This window comes from Cynoglossus semilaevis, chromosome 13 (genome assembly GCF_000523025.1).
Source record: "Cynoglossus semilaevis isolate Cse_v1.0 chromosome 13, Cse_v1.0, whole genome shotgun sequence".
Classification (NCBI taxonomy): domain Eukaryota; kingdom Metazoa; phylum Chordata; class Actinopteri; order Pleuronectiformes; family Cynoglossidae; genus Cynoglossus; species Cynoglossus semilaevis.
Window position 1 is genome coordinate 3,217,762 of NC_024319.1, and position 14,515 is coordinate 3,232,276.

General features: G+C 43.2%; 3 protein-coding genes across 6 annotated transcripts in view; 1 reads left to right on the plus strand and 2 right to left on the minus strand.

The window, feature by feature from the left end:
- kcnv1 (potassium voltage-gated channel modifier subfamily V member 1) overlaps positions 1-2,068 on the minus strand; it is a 4,755-nt gene extending 2,687 nt beyond the window's left edge. Inside the window, exon 1 of the mRNA XM_008322882.3 lies at positions 1,937-2,068. The gene's annotated coding sequence lies outside the window, so the exon portion shown is untranslated. The remainder of the gene's footprint in view (positions 1-1,936) is intronic.
- On the plus strand, positions 2,000-7,733 carry dek (DEK proto-oncogene). Of its 4 annotated transcripts, none has more exons than XM_025061377.1 (13): positions 2,001-2,121; positions 3,192-3,327; positions 3,460-3,558; positions 3,785-3,894; positions 4,398-4,492; positions 4,646-4,775; positions 4,864-5,187; positions 5,576-5,740; positions 5,867-5,954; positions 6,075-6,220; positions 6,391-6,459; positions 6,863-6,900; positions 7,414-7,733. In XM_025061377.1, exons 2-12 carry the CDS (start codon positions 3,213-3,215, stop codon positions 6,872-6,874), a joined length of 1,353 nt encoding a protein of 450 aa, XP_024917145.1. In that variant the 5' UTR covers positions 2,001-2,121; positions 3,192-3,212; the 3' UTR covers positions 6,875-6,900; positions 7,414-7,733. The 4 variants fall into 4 exon arrangements, with proteins under 4 accessions (XP_024917147.1, XP_024917145.1, XP_024917144.1 ...); XM_025061376.1 differs by lacking the exon at positions 7,414-7,733 and adding an exon at positions 6,971-7,241; XM_025061379.1 differs by lacking the exon at positions 7,414-7,733 and having other exon boundaries at positions 2,000-2,121; positions 4,864-5,184; positions 6,863-7,231.
- The window catches only part of LOC103388035 (atrial natriuretic peptide receptor 1-like), a 33,324-nt gene continuing 25,766 nt past the window's right edge, over positions 6,958-14,515 (minus strand). The window contains exons 4-20 of the mRNA XM_025061375.1: positions 13,134-13,228; positions 12,918-13,053; positions 12,035-12,119; positions 11,811-11,928; positions 11,645-11,719; positions 11,386-11,463; positions 11,062-11,166; positions 10,878-10,949; positions 10,633-10,795; positions 10,394-10,549; positions 10,065-10,233; positions 9,722-9,868; positions 9,506-9,629; positions 9,320-9,388; positions 8,907-9,066; positions 8,603-8,701; positions 6,958-8,450 (exon numbers count right to left, since the gene is read on the minus strand). Of these exons, the coding sequence (XP_024917143.1) occupies positions 8,299-8,450; positions 8,603-8,701; positions 8,907-9,066; positions 9,320-9,388; positions 9,506-9,629; positions 9,722-9,868; positions 10,065-10,233; positions 10,394-10,549; positions 10,633-10,795; positions 10,878-10,949; positions 11,062-11,166; positions 11,386-11,463; positions 11,645-11,719; positions 11,811-11,928; positions 12,035-12,119; positions 12,918-13,053; positions 13,134-13,228 (2,003 nt within the window). The 3' untranslated portion in view covers positions 6,958-8,298. The remainder of the gene's footprint in view (positions 8,451-8,602; positions 8,702-8,906; positions 9,067-9,319; positions 9,389-9,505; positions 9,630-9,721; positions 9,869-10,064; positions 10,234-10,393; positions 10,550-10,632; positions 10,796-10,877; positions 10,950-11,061; positions 11,167-11,385; positions 11,464-11,644; positions 11,720-11,810; positions 11,929-12,034; positions 12,120-12,917; positions 13,054-13,133; positions 13,229-14,515) is intronic.

Here is a 14,515-nt window from a genome sequence, read left to right on the forward strand (position 1 = left end):
AGAAAAAGAAGACACAGAGTTAAAAGTCCCCCAAGAAAGACGGATGATGGATAAGAGGTTGGATGAGGACAGAATGTCTCAGGACGGAGGTTCAGCTCCAGCTCTGGACCGCTGTCCTACTTTTTGCTGCCACATTTAAATATTTCAGCTGCCGTTCCTAATGAACGTGTTCGCTCTTCTCCCTTCTGTCTTGGTTCATTCTTTTTTAACCAGTCTCTGCTCTCACTGATTCTCCCTCTGAATTTTACATGAGCTCATCACAGTGAAACTGTTCCACATCACCAACATTCAGGTAGGTCTCAACAAAACGGAAGACATAAGTAAATGTCAATGATTTGAAGTACTATAGTACATTCAATAAAGTACTTCTGTATTTCTGTGAAATATATTTCTTCAAAAAAAACCCTCAATGAAATTATAAAATCTGAAATGTAATAAAAATAAGACCATAAATAAATCAGAAATATACTAAAATTTTACTATGAAAGATGCATTTAATTTGTATTTTTCAAAACTTACCTTGTCCAGAAGATTTTTTTTGTTCCTTAATAGTTCCACATTGTCATCAGTAAAATCCACATCATGATAAAAAAAGTACAGTTCTATTTTTAAAGCTTTTTTTCCCCCTAAAATCTTCAGCGATGCATCAGGGTCTAAGTCTCTTAGATTCACTGCAGATTTGATGTAGTGAGGTACATGGGAGGGAGGGGGAGAGAGAGAGGGAGAGAGAGTGTGTGTGTGTGTCTGTCTCCTCCACCAAAGTCCGTAGGGAAAATCCATGATTTCATCTCACAGAAACAAGGCGGTTGTGGATGCACTGCTGCCTCCATCACTAAGTTCAAATGTGTGATTTTGTGTCAGTGTTTGACAGTCCTTTGTTCAGATTGACCTCAGTAACACACAGTGACCACAGAGGGCAGCAGTTAGCAGCAGCTCCTCTGTCGCTGTGAGCTAAAATCATTGATTTTCCCTGTGGACTTTGGTGTGGGAGATAGAGTCAGTTTAACAGTGTTAGCCATCTATCTAATGTTCACTAACAGTGTTAGCCATCTATCTAATGTTTGTCACTTTTTTTGCACACTAAGACCAGCAGGGGGAGCACATAGCTCAGACTTCGCCCACTATTTTAAGCGAGAGCCATTGCGTTTACCACTGAAGACCGTCAGTGGTATCGGTAGCAGAGACATAATCGGGTCAGTACCAGGAAAAGTTAAGATGCTGGGGAACACATGTATGAGTGATGTTTTTATTAGGCTCGCTTTTTTTTGTTTAGATAAAAACAACTTTTGAACCATATTCACAGCATCAGTTGGGTTTCAGACTGCTCGCTTTTTTTTGTTTAGATAAAAACTTTTGAACTATATTTACAGCATCAGTTGGGTTTCAGACGTTTGAACATTTAAAGATGTTTTGGAGGATTTCCAGGATGTAAATGTTGACCTGAATCGGCCCAGAGTTGTTCTGCCACCTGGTGCAGACAGATGTGACCTGAGAGGCTAGGGGCAGAGATAATGAGGAAGCAGGGAGGCGTCACTGAGGGGCTGAGTCCACCTGACAGACCCACACTGCTGTAATTGGACCTAGAGACATATTCTGGAACATGATGATGATCTGCAGGGTCAGGATCCAGGAGGAGATTCACAGAAACCTCACATCATTAAGACATGATTATTCCAATCTAAGACTACATCTTATTTCAAGTGAATAATTAAACTCTAAGAATGAGATCATATTTCTGTAAAAAAAGGTTACTCTGCAAGTCTCATAAGTATCTGTTCAACCTCAGGTGTTTTCTGTGCTTTTTTTAAAAAAAATAAGAACGCTCTTTCTTTTTCTTGTGAAAAGTGAAAGTGGGTGTTTGTGTTTATTGAAAAAATAAGAACGCTCTTTCTTTTTCTCTTGTGAAAGTGGGTGTTTGTGTTTATTATGCCAACAGGGGGCAGCAGTGTAACACCAGCCACCCTTTGTGAAAACAAACAGACGCGCTACAACGTCATTTCACTTCTGTCCTACCAGCGGAGCCGCTGTGGCTCTATACCCCGCCCCCTTGAGAAACCGCCATCATGAAATCTGAAAGTGGCTGCTGACAGATGAGACGCAGTTTACGGCTGGTCATTTAAGGTAAAACTGCATTTTTTGTCCAGCTTCCGCTGTAGTTTTTAACTATCTGATATCCAGGAGCATCTTGAGCTTTGTTTTGTTATTTCCTTCGGTTACAAAGAGATTTACCACTTATTTCCCCCTCCTGAAACCATTGTATTCTTCGGTGACGTTCTTATTATTGGAGCTAACGCCAGGGCTAGCACTAGCTGCTTACTGTTGATGCTGTGCTAATGTCTATGTTAATTTTTAAACTAATACAACATTGGAACGGTGGGATAATACGTCACTCAATACAGATACAGCGTCGAAGAGCTTCTGATATGTTTAGTTTAAACCGCGGTCCGGCGACAGGCTAACTTAAGAGCTAACATCGGTTAGAAGTTACAGCGCGCCAATCCATATAGACGTTTGTTGTGGAAGAATAAAGAGGCGAAACAGCGCCGCCATGAGCCGTGTGGACACAGACAGCCAGTCCTGCATCATTAAAATAAACAATGTTCATGATAAAGAGTATTTACGCTCACGAGTGATTTAAAAAAAATCCAGACAATATGCTTATTAGAAACAGGATCGGTTTGTGTGTTGGATGTAGTTTAACCTTAAACCAGATACATTCACTTGTGGATCAGAGTTTATGCTCCACCAGCACAGAAAAGAACAACACAAGAGTTAACAAAAAAATTTCAGTAACAAACAAAATCATAAGGAAAGATTACAATACAAACCTTTCTGATTACTTTAGTAAGAAACGTGTTGAATTCCACTATTAAGAACTGCAGTATAGTTTTAAAAAATGACCTGTTGAAACAGGTGACCATAACATAAAGGCATACAAATGTAGGCAGAGGTATAATGATAATATATATCAATAATATCAATTGTTTGGTCGCATCTGGCCCTGGTTTATACCTGGTTTATGACAAAGTGCACCTAGATTAAAATGGTGCATTTTAAGAGAAATATATTGATGACTATTATTAAAATGGTGCATTTTAAGAGAAATACATTGATGACTATTGATGGGTGACAGTTGTTTACCAAAATCATTTTATTTTCTTGAATTGAAAAATACTCTTTGTTCTTCCCAGTTAGGTAGAGGCAGCACAGAGATGAGCGAGGAAGTTATGGACAGCTCTGCAGTGTCAGAGGAGGAGGTTGATGACCAGCAGGAGGCGTCGCAAAACGACCAGTCCAGTCCTGACAAAAGTCCAACTAAAACGGCTGGTAAAGAGTCTTCTCTGTTTTGTTTCTGTGAAAGGATGTTAATGACAAATTACATTTTAGCTAATGTTTAATTAAAGCAGGAAAGACCCAATCATCTGAATTCATTTTTTTTTATTCATTTGTTTTTTCCAGTCGTTGGTGAAATTGTTGACGGCAAACGGGCAAAGAAAAAAGTGGAGCGGTTGGATTTTCAGGCACCGAAGCAAAAAGAGAAACTCAAGTTTGGAGATGGTAAAACTTTATTTATTTATTTATTTTTGGTGGTTGGAAAAGTACCGGCACTGCCTGAAAAAACATGGTCCTCATTACAAAAACAAAATGTACGCCTCAGGATGAATCACTGTTTACGCTGTCTGTGTCTGAACAAGTTCTAGAATAAAGAGAGTGACACACATCAAACTGTGTTTACATAAAATAAACCCTGTTTATTTGATGTTTTCCCTTTTTTTTTCTTCAGGGAGTGGAGATAAACTAGGAGACATTCCACGTACAAACTTCCAGATCACCAAGATGAAACCAGCTGACCTGAAACCTCTTCACACCATTCTGTTCGACAGACCGGGAAAGGTAGGAACCGCTGGACTGGACCTGATGGTTGTGTTTACGTTCTGTCCTCTTGTTAGACTTTAGAAATGGACCAGAACGTTAGGTTTAGTCTACATTACTGAATAACTAAATTGTACTTCTTTAAAAATAACTCTTATAAAAAAACGGTTGTCAACACTCTGTTAATGTGATAATTGGTTATTGTGACAAACTGAAAATTCATCAACGACACTAACAAGGGTTCAGTCACATAGAGATGCTGTGAGTGTGAATAACTGAGTGTCAATCAGACAGGTGGTAATGTTTGATTATGACAAAAATCATAATCAGGATTGTTTTAAATCATATTGAAACCATGATTAATTCCAAAGGATTATTCATTGATTTGAGAATTTGCTTTTATTGAACATAAACTGACAAAAATAACACAATGGCACAATAATCATTTTATGTTGATTACAGTGGAGCTTCAAGATAGGGGTTCAGACAGGCGGTAACTGTTTCCTCTGTGTTGATTTCCTCAGATGGCCTCCATAAAGAAGAACCTGCGTCTGTTCAACGGCTTTCCTTTCAGCGCCGACAGTGAGCAGTACAACAAGAAACGGGAGAAACTGCTGAAGTAAGTCTGTCTTTGGAGAAGTTTTATTTATTTACATCAACCTGTGGGTGCAGAACACAAGTACATTCAACATCTGTGTATTGTAGTCATTCAGCGTCCTTTGTGTCCTCAGTAGAACCTCCTTTTAAAAGATGTGAAACGGTGTCTTTGCAGGAACTCTCACTTCACAAACTCTAAGCTGAAAGTTGTGTGTGGAGTGTTGGATCTGGAGAAGAAAGGAACCCACTCTGACCTGGTGGACAGGATCATGACCTACCTCATCGCCCCCAAAAACAGTGGCAAGGTAAGAGTTTCAGCTCATCACAAAATCTACATCTAGTCTGTGGTGGAAAAAAAAATCTGAAAAGTTTCTCATCTGTGTCTGACTGCAGCGGGTTCCTGTGAAGAAGAGGAAATCGAAGAAGAAGCTTTCCGGTGACGACACCAAGACCAAGACACAGAAGAAGAAAACGTCCAAACCCAAGAACTCCTCGTCGTCACCGAGTCCCAAAAAGTCCAAGGCAGGAAGTAAGTCCAAAGCCATCGTCATGGACTCGAGCAGTGATGAAGACGATGAGGAAGAGAAGAAGGTCGGTGAGTCAGTAGAGGCCGAGGCTTCTGACCCCGAGGAGCAAGAGTCGGGAAAAGAAGAAGAAGAAGAAGAGGAGGAAGAGGAAAACTCTGAGTCTGAGGAGGAGCAAGAGGAGGAGGAGGAGGTCAGATTTCTCACAGCATTTATTTGTCAGACTGTGGACTAGTCCAGATGTTGGTTTTGTTCAACGTCAGACCAACACTCTAGTTCAGACTAGTTTGAATTTTTTAGTTTATAAAATGTTGTTTGAATTTACTTTACTGACTAAATATTTTTTTACTGTGTTCACTTTTCAACTGTCGACTTCAAACATTAACATCGTATGTATACATATATATGTATGTATGTATATGTATGTATGTTTGTATGTATGTGTGTATATATATATACACACACATATATATATACATATATGTATTTATGTATGTATATATATGTATTTTTATATGTAAATATATATATGGATATGTATATATAATTTTTTTTAACCAACTAAAACTTTTTCTCGTCAGGCTCCAAAGTCGAAGCCAGCCCGAGGGAAATCGGCTCCAAAGAAGAGACAGAGATCACCGACGAAGAAGTCCACTCCTCCTAAGAAAAGGGCGAGGAAGGTGGTGTCAGAGGAGTCGGAGTCAGAGGAGGAGTCAGAGGAGGACAGTGAAGAAGTCAGTGAGAAGGTGAACACATCTATACATAGTTAAAACATCGTTATCGTCTGTGCTGATAATTATCCGAGAGGTTACAGGGTTACCGTGGTAATAAAAAAGTTTTTGTTTTTGTTGTTGCCTCCTTCTCCTCCTTAGCCCCAAAAGAAAAAACCTGCTCCCGTCAAACCAGCAGCTAAGACGAAGAAGGCCGACAGCAGCAGCAACAGTAAAAACTCCAACGCAGGTGAGACCCTGATCAGCTGACAGGGACCTTATGTTGATTCTCCTCTGAAGACTTTGATGACGATGACGACTGTTGATGTGTTTTTCCTCCGCTCCTGGTCTCTCTGTCTCTGCTCTTCAGCGTTGGACGACAGCTCTGACGACGACGAGCCGCTCATCAAAATGATCAAGAAGGAGCCGAGCGACGAGCAGCTGAAGGAGACGGTGAAGAACCTGCTGAAGGACGCCAACCTGGAGGAGATGACCATGAAGCAGATCTGTCAAAGGGTGAGAGCCCGCGGACCTCAGCTGCTCACTGACGCCCTCTGTCTGAGCTGTGTGTTAACGCTGTGCTGGGCTAAAGGGGGGAGAGAGAAGTCACCCGTCTCCCTCTCTCCCCCATCACTGTGTGTGTTTTTTTTTACTTCCTATTTTTCTGACACTGTTGATGTTTTCAGGTCTTTGACAACTTCCCAGACCACGACCTGACCAACAGGAAAGACTTCATCAAACAGACAGTCAAAACTGTGAGCACGCACACACACACACACTCTAATGCTGTTTAGGAGTTGATAATAATCCAACTATTTAAAATGTATACATTATTTTGCTTACATCACTGCAGTACTTTGACAGTACTACGACTATTAGTGAGTGTTGACCTTGTCAACTCTCGTCTCTTACATCTTCTTTAAACTAATTTGCCAATAATCGTCTTTTACAAAAATTTAAACTTTTATATTTCTTAAAGTTTGTTAGACCTTTGATGAATTAGGATGCAGGGTGAATATGTTCATGTACTCACCCACCTGACCACCAGAGGGCGGGTCCACCAGAGTCCTTGATAGTGACGTGTAAAAACATGATTTAAAGAATTCACCAAAGTTAAAATGAAAAACATTCTTGTGACATTTTGTTCTCCCGTCACAGCTGATCACATGAAGATCTGAAGGAGGAAGAACGTTCTCGTAAGAAGATTTTTTGTTTTCACTTGTTTGTTGTTTTCACATATATTTTATAACTGATTTTTTTTTTTAGAAAATTACGGTGTGGGTGTTTTCACATTTGTTCACATTCGTCACAGTGTAAATTTTTTAGTAAAAGTTTAAAACTAACACAAGCGTCTTTCCTTGTTTTTAAATCCATCATGCTCAGAAAGTTTCTCCTGTAAATAAACAAAAAGCTCCTTTGTTTATTTTTATTTTGTATAAAAATATGTAAAAATATATTTAATGATAACAACCTGGGAAAAAAACAGCTGCAAATTTTTACTTTCTGATTTGAAATAAACCATTTTGAGAAAAAAAAACTCAGGTTTGTTTGGTTTTTTTTTTTTGTAAAGATTAATGTCATGATTTGTTTGGCTGCATTCATAAAACACGTTATAGTTTTTAATTCTCAGTAGGGGGCGGTAGTGCTACAAGACAAAAACATTTTAATCTACAGTTTTGACTAATCTTATTCTACTGTTTCAACCACAGGAACAAAGTCCAGCACCGGGAACTGAATGTTAAGGAACAGTCCTGATTGGCCAGAACCTGATCCAGGCCTTAATTCAGTTTTAGCAGACGACACAGCAGAGGAGCTTGTAATTTTATAAACTGACAAAAATTTAGGTTTCTCACCAGGAGTTTCAAAAACAAACCTGTCAGACTGAATTGGGTGAAGTTTTTATTTTCTATGTCTTTTTTTTTGTTTGTTTTGTTCCTAAAGTTTTTTTATCATGTACCTCTTAACAGCGACAAAACAAACCTTAAAACGATCCCTTTAACAGGGATTTAAACACAGACAAACACCTGTTCAAAGACAACAGCCTCACTTTTTAAACAGTTCTCATGGAGCTGCTGTACGGATCCTTAATAACATGAAAAGAGACAAAGCAGGAAACTTAAAAAAACAACAAAAAACCATGAGCTAAGGTTTAACATCTTTGTGGACTTACCTGTCTCTAACGATGACTTTAGACAAATATTAGAGTTTTTTTTCTTCTTCTTCTTCCGCCTCATGTTTTAGTTCAGTGACTGTCCAGAGTTCAGGGAGGCGGGGCCTGTAGCTGTGATGTCATTATTGTGATTTTCACCAAACATACACATCAGTAGAGCGGTGACATCAGACCTTACCTGTTAGTCCACAGGGAACTTTGTACCAACAGGGGGCAGTCTGACAGTGTGAAGGACTGGACAGGATCTGTTGTTTCTGCAGCAGCAGGTTCTCCTCCTCTTCCTCCTCTTCCTCCTCCTCTTCACTACAGTTTCATTAAATATTTTTCTCTGTCTCTAACGTTTGTACCGCTGTGTTCCTGGTCCTTCATTCACGGAGGAGGAGCTCGACCTCCTGACCCCTGACTCCTGGCTCTCTCCCCTCTCTCATTGGCTGCTGCTGCTGCTCTCTCCCAGCAGCCAGTAAGTGGTCATCTTTCCTTTGCCCTTGACCTCGATCTCTCCTCGGAGCTCCAGCTGGAAACAGTTGAACTGCAGCAGGACGTCGCGGGTCGCCGCCGACACGTGGATCTTCAGCGCTGCACAGAAAAAATATCAAATTACAAACTGACATATTTTTTTCAAAATGTTATTTATGGCTGATGTGTTTTGAAAACATTTCCAAACCTGTGGACATTTATTTATTTATTTATAAACCTGTGATAGTTTAAAAGGGTCATAGGTCACTGACCTTCACCACTGGACTCCATACGTGATGATGTGTTTACCGTGTCGCCAAACAGACAATAACGAGGCATCTTCAGACCCACCACCCCCGCACACACTGGACCTACACACACACAGACACACATACACACACAGGAAACAGGAAGTGTGAAGGTGAGCACGAAAACAACAGAACTTTAAATCCTACATCAACTTCAGTCCCTGATTTTTCTCCATGACTGTGTAAAATCCTGTCTAAAGTTTCCTCTCGGCAGGGGGCGCTCACGTCAACTCTCTACACCCGTCTCTCTCTCTCTCAGATTCCTCACCGCTGTGGATCCCGATCCTCAGCTTCAGCTGCTGCTCGGCTCGGTGTCGGATCTTGAAGGTTCTGACTCCGTCCAGTAGAGCCAGGGCCATGCGGGCGATCTCTCTGCCGTGGAGGTTCCCACCGGACACCACCAGGTATGCGTCGCCGATGGTCTCCACCTGGGGGCGCAGCGGTAGCACAAATGAACGGCGAGCCTCAGCATCAGGTCCGACTTTAAGGCTTCACTTTTCTGTTCTAATTTGTTTTCATTAGGTTTAACATACGAGCCTCAGCATCAGGTCCGACTTTAATGCTTCACTTTTCTGTTCTAATTTGTTAGTTTTCATTAGGTTTGACATGTTCTTTTTTTCACGGATGTTTTTAAGTTAAAAGAAATGACTTGATGATTGTTTTTGTCTGTGACAGATTCACCTTGTAAACGTCAAAGTTGTCAATGATGGCGTCAAAACACGTGTAGAGGTCGTTGAGCAGCGCCACCACCTGTTCAGCAACAGAATGGACAAGGTGCAATCATTACAGAGAGTTTTAAGGAATTTTCTGTCAGAATCTACAGATACATTTTTAACTGTTGGTTTTTCTCTCCCTCCGTCCCCTCACCTCCATCGGAGTACTCTCTGCTGAAATGGCCGTAAAGCCCACGATGTCACTGAAGTAGATGGTGACGGAGTCGAAGGCCTCGGCCTGGACCGTCTCTCCTCGCTTCAGCTGCTCCGCCACTGAGCTGAGGGAACAGGAGGAGTTCAGTTCTGACCAGACCGACACTGAAGTACACAGTAACGGGACTGACGCTGTGAGTACTACTGCAGTACTGACTGTGGTAGTATCTGGTAGAGCAGGGCCTCGGCCTTGCGTTTCTCCTCGTGGTACGCCTGCGTTCTCTCCTCCACCAGCTCCTCCAGGTTGTTGGCGTACTGCTCCATGCGAGACAGAAGGTTGTCCAGGATGTTGGTTCTGGACTCCCTGCACACAGACCGTCACAGGTCAGAAGGACGTTTTCAAACTCTCCACAGCAAAACCCCCAAAAACTCACAGCCAACCAGCAGCCTCTGGTCCACTGCTGCCTCCTGTGGTCAGTTTGTGTCACTGGGGTAAAGCACTGGAGGCAGCAGTGGGTCAGGGATTTAAAGTCGTTGATTTCCTGGTCTCGGCTTCTCACTTGTTCTGTTTACGTAGCAGCAGCTGAATGTGGTTGAACTCCGGTCTCTCTGTCGGCTCCTCCGCCCAGCAGCGCTGCATCAGCTGGCCCAGTTCTGGACTGTGGCTCTGAGGGTCCAAGCTGGGCCTCAGGCAGGGCCACTCGCCCAGAATCACCCGGTCCACGATCTCTGTGGGAAGTCATGGAGACGCATCCTTTAGTTAATATTAAAAATGTTTTTTTCTGTTTTGACTTTCACTCCATTGATGCTTGTGTGCAATCATTAACCATCTTGTATTACCAAATGTCACCACTAGAGGTCCTTAAATACATTTTTTGACCCAACCAACCTTTGGGGCTGAGTGGGTCTCCCTCAAGGTAGAAAACCCCCCGTCGCAGCGCCACCTCCTGGAGGATAATGCCGAAGCTGTAGATGTCTCCTTTCTGTGTTCCGTGTGGGGGCGGAGCCTCCATCCTGAGCAGCTCCGGCGCCATCCATAACCTCTCTGCAGAAGCGAAAGAGGGCGGAGTCACAAAAGCAATATATACAGGCTAAAACAGGTCGGACCACCAGGGGGCAGACACTCACGAGTGTAGTAGCAGTGGGCGTCTTTTCCCGAGTCGCTGTCGTAGCGGAAGCTGGACAAACCGTAGTCGGTGATCCTGAGGACGAAGCGATTGTCCACCACACAGTTGGACGACTTGAGTTTTCCGTGAGAGAAGATGACGCTGTTGTGGAGGAAAACCATTCCCTGAAGGGACAGGAAACAGGAAGTTGGTACTACGGCAGAGACGGCGATTTACCCGGCGTGGTGAACAGAAGTTGGCGTTTACCTTGACGAGGTCGTTGATGAGAGAGTACTTGAACATCCAGTCCAGAGAGATGCTGTCGTTCTCCAGAATGTCCTGAAGACAGAAATACACACAAGTCCAGGACAGACCAGAGGACAGAGACCAGAGGACGGACAGACCAGAGGACAGAGACCAGAGGACGGACAGAGGGACGAGGACGTGGTACCTGCAGACTTCCTCGTGGGCAGTACTCAGTGACGATACAGATGTTGGGCGGATCGATGCACGCTCCGATGAAACGGGTCAAATGTTCGTTCTGGACGTCGCGCATCTGCAGCAAAAAACAGGAAAAAAAGTGTTTTTTTTTTTTTTTTTTTAAATCAATTTTTATTTATTAAAAATAGAATCCAGGTTTTTGGATTTTTTCACCACCATGACCAAAGGACGACCAAAACAAAGAAATATTTTCTCACAGCTGCGGGTGGCCGCGGGCCTTGAAAGGTCATGACCCTGAGGTCTTACGTTTACGTTCCTGTCATTTCTCACTCACATGTTTGAGTTCAAACAACACCTTCCTGTTCAGCTCGATTCGTTTCCTGTTGATGTATTTGATGGCGACGATGTTTCCCTGAAAACAGAAACGGTCGTCAGTCCAACGTCAGACTGACGATTAATCAGGCTGGAAAATGATTTAAAACTTTTTTGTTTTGTTTAGCTTTAACTGCAGTAAACTCATCCACTTCCTGTACAAAGTTTCCTGGAATTTAAAGAGGCCGCGGCACCAGAATAAATCAGCAGTAAAACCTCACCTTGTAATAACCTGTTTTGGCAAAAATCTGCATATTCCCCTCTGCCGTCATCAGGGAGCCATAGTTTGAGCCACGCTGAAGACAAGGACAAACGCAGTCAGACAGCAGATATAGGACAAATATTAAACCCGTGAAGAAACATGTTTGTTTTTGTTTTTTTTGTCACCAGTGACAGTGTGATTCTGCTGTTGCTCCTCAGAACTTTGATCATGTTGCTCATCTGAATGTCGTCCCAGGTGATTCTCCAGAGCTGAGCCACCAGCTCCTTCTCCAGCTTCATCCTCCTGCTCACAGGGAGAGGTCAGAGGTCAGGAGGTCAACTGCTGCAGTCAGTACATGGACAAACACCCAGGCTTCACTCCTCCTTCACGGGGGAATCACCCGTCTCACCTGTAGACGAAGACGGCGACGGTCAGCATCATGGTGAAGATGAAGACGACCACGATGGAGACCATCTGGTGGATGGTGATGGTTTCTGGAGGAGAGAACAGGGTCAGATGTTTGTTCATCTACAGCAGGGGTGTCAAACTCATTTTCACCGGGGGCCACGTTAGCAATACAGCTCCATTTGAAGGGCCGGCTGTCAATGGAAGACTGTATAGATTAGGGGTGCCCAACCCCTGGTCCGCGGACCAGTACCAGCCCGTAGGTAATTTGATACCAGGCTGCAGTGGAACACAGTGAACAAAATGTATTTAATTTTTACTGATTTACTGAAAATCCACTCAAATCTTTCTTTATTTAAGGATAATCTGGCAATATTTTAAAATAAAAGTCATTCAGACAGAAACAGAATAGAGTCTAAACTTTAATGATCCTTCAATGCTGAGTACCTTGGTACAGGTCTGTACTAATGGGTGGTACTAACTGACCAATCCTTGGAACAATAAAGGTTAGGGACTGCTGGTACAGATGTAACTACTCCATTGATTATTATTTGATTGATTATAAAAAACTTTTCATTTCTCAGGTTAAGAAACTCTTCTGCGTGGACTTTACTAAATGTTTTTTAAGCTCCCGCGGGCCACACAAAACAGCTTAGCGGGCCGCATTTGACCCCCCGGGCCTTGAGTTTGACACCTATGATCTACAGGGTTCATTTAAACGGAGGCTATCCTCACATGCTAACGAGGTTTTATTTTGTAACATTTTAAAATGATGATAAAATCTTTTCTAATTTTTTTTCTTCTCCCTCTCTCTCTCCCTCTATCTCTCTCCCTCTCTCTTTCTCCTTCCTAAAACTGATGAACTGGAACAGAGAACAGTTACTGACTGGCCAGGCAGATCGGGTTGTCGTTCTTGAAACCACAGAGTGGAACATCAGGAGGAGGCGCTCCGCCCAGCCACAGCAGGGACGTCCCAGGTATGGCTGTCAACTGTTCCTCTGAGCTGTTATAGGCCAGAACGATCTGGAAGCAGAGCAGCAGCAGAACATGGTCATAGTCAGTCACACACTGTCAGTGTGTGTGTGTGTGTGATCGTCCGTCACCTGGAAGTCACTTGTGTTAGCATCGATCATGTCCCACAGAGCGAAGTCCGTCTCTCGGTCTCCGGTCTCGTCCAGCTGAACGAGTCCCGTCACACCTGAGAAAATCAAACAGACGTTCAGCCTCGGCCGACTCAGCAGCTGTTGATTCACCACTGCCTTCTTTGACCACAGGGGGCAGCGGTGGACCAGCAGCTCTGAACTGGTGTGTGGTTCACAGACTTCACTTCCTCCTGGTATTTACAGGTGGTTAAATTATCTCTCTGGATAAAACTGTCTGTAGGGTTTGTTTCTCAGTCTGATCCTCAGCAGCAGGGGGCGCTCACAGCACAATCAGCGCTGTAAGAAGTGTGTCAATCACACTTGTATTAATGTGTGTGTGTGTGTAAATGGAAATGAAAATAGATCAGAGGTTAATTACAGACAATTAGCAGTTAGCACCTCAGACGACTGGACTCCATGGAAACGGAGCAGTTAGAGAAGAAGAAGAAAGCTAATGAGAAAACCAATCAGCGCCGACATGGAGTGGAACAACAGAAACACAACACAAACACAACACAACACAACACAACACACAGGCAGAGCCAACGTTCTCTCTGAAGAACAGGAACCAGAGAATTCTGTCTCCTCTGCTGCGAACTGTAGACTCCAAACATCTGACCTTTTCCTTTTAACCTGCTTTTTTATTCCTGGGTGGGAACACACACACACACACACACACACACACACACACACACACTGGTGATTACATTCAATTTTATGTGTTCCTGATAAGTGATGCATGGCTTTCCAGGAATAACAGTCTCAGTGTGTGCGTGTGTGTGTGTGTGTGTGTGTGTGTGTGCAGCAGTTTTTCCAGCAGGTACAGAACAGTAAAAATGAATCATTGATCTAAATCTCTGGTTCCTGTTCCAACAGCACGACAGTCACAGAAACACAAACACGAAGCAGTAAAACCGTCACAGTTCCCACACTGCCCACAGCTTCATACAGACGTTAGCTTAAAGTACAACCTGCAGCTAACCACGATACGCTAAAGAAACCGCCAAACTAAAAGGTAGCCACACGTTAGCTAGCTAGTGAGCTAGTAATTAGCCCAGATTGGGCTACAGGTTCAGGTGGAGTCTGTAGGTCAGTGTTGATGGTGTGGACGTGTCTGTGCTGCAGTCAAACTGCTGACACACAGGAAGTCGTCAGCGTCTGTGGTTCCATTAGTTAATGGAGAGGAAACGGATGTAAACTGATCCTGAAGAGTCGGTCGGACTGTTCCCTCCTCCACCTCCTGTCCGTCAGGGACGTTATCTGAGATCAGACCAGATTACTCACACTCACACACACAGGACCCCCCCTCCTCTGACCCCCCTCTCCTCTGACCCCCCCTCCTC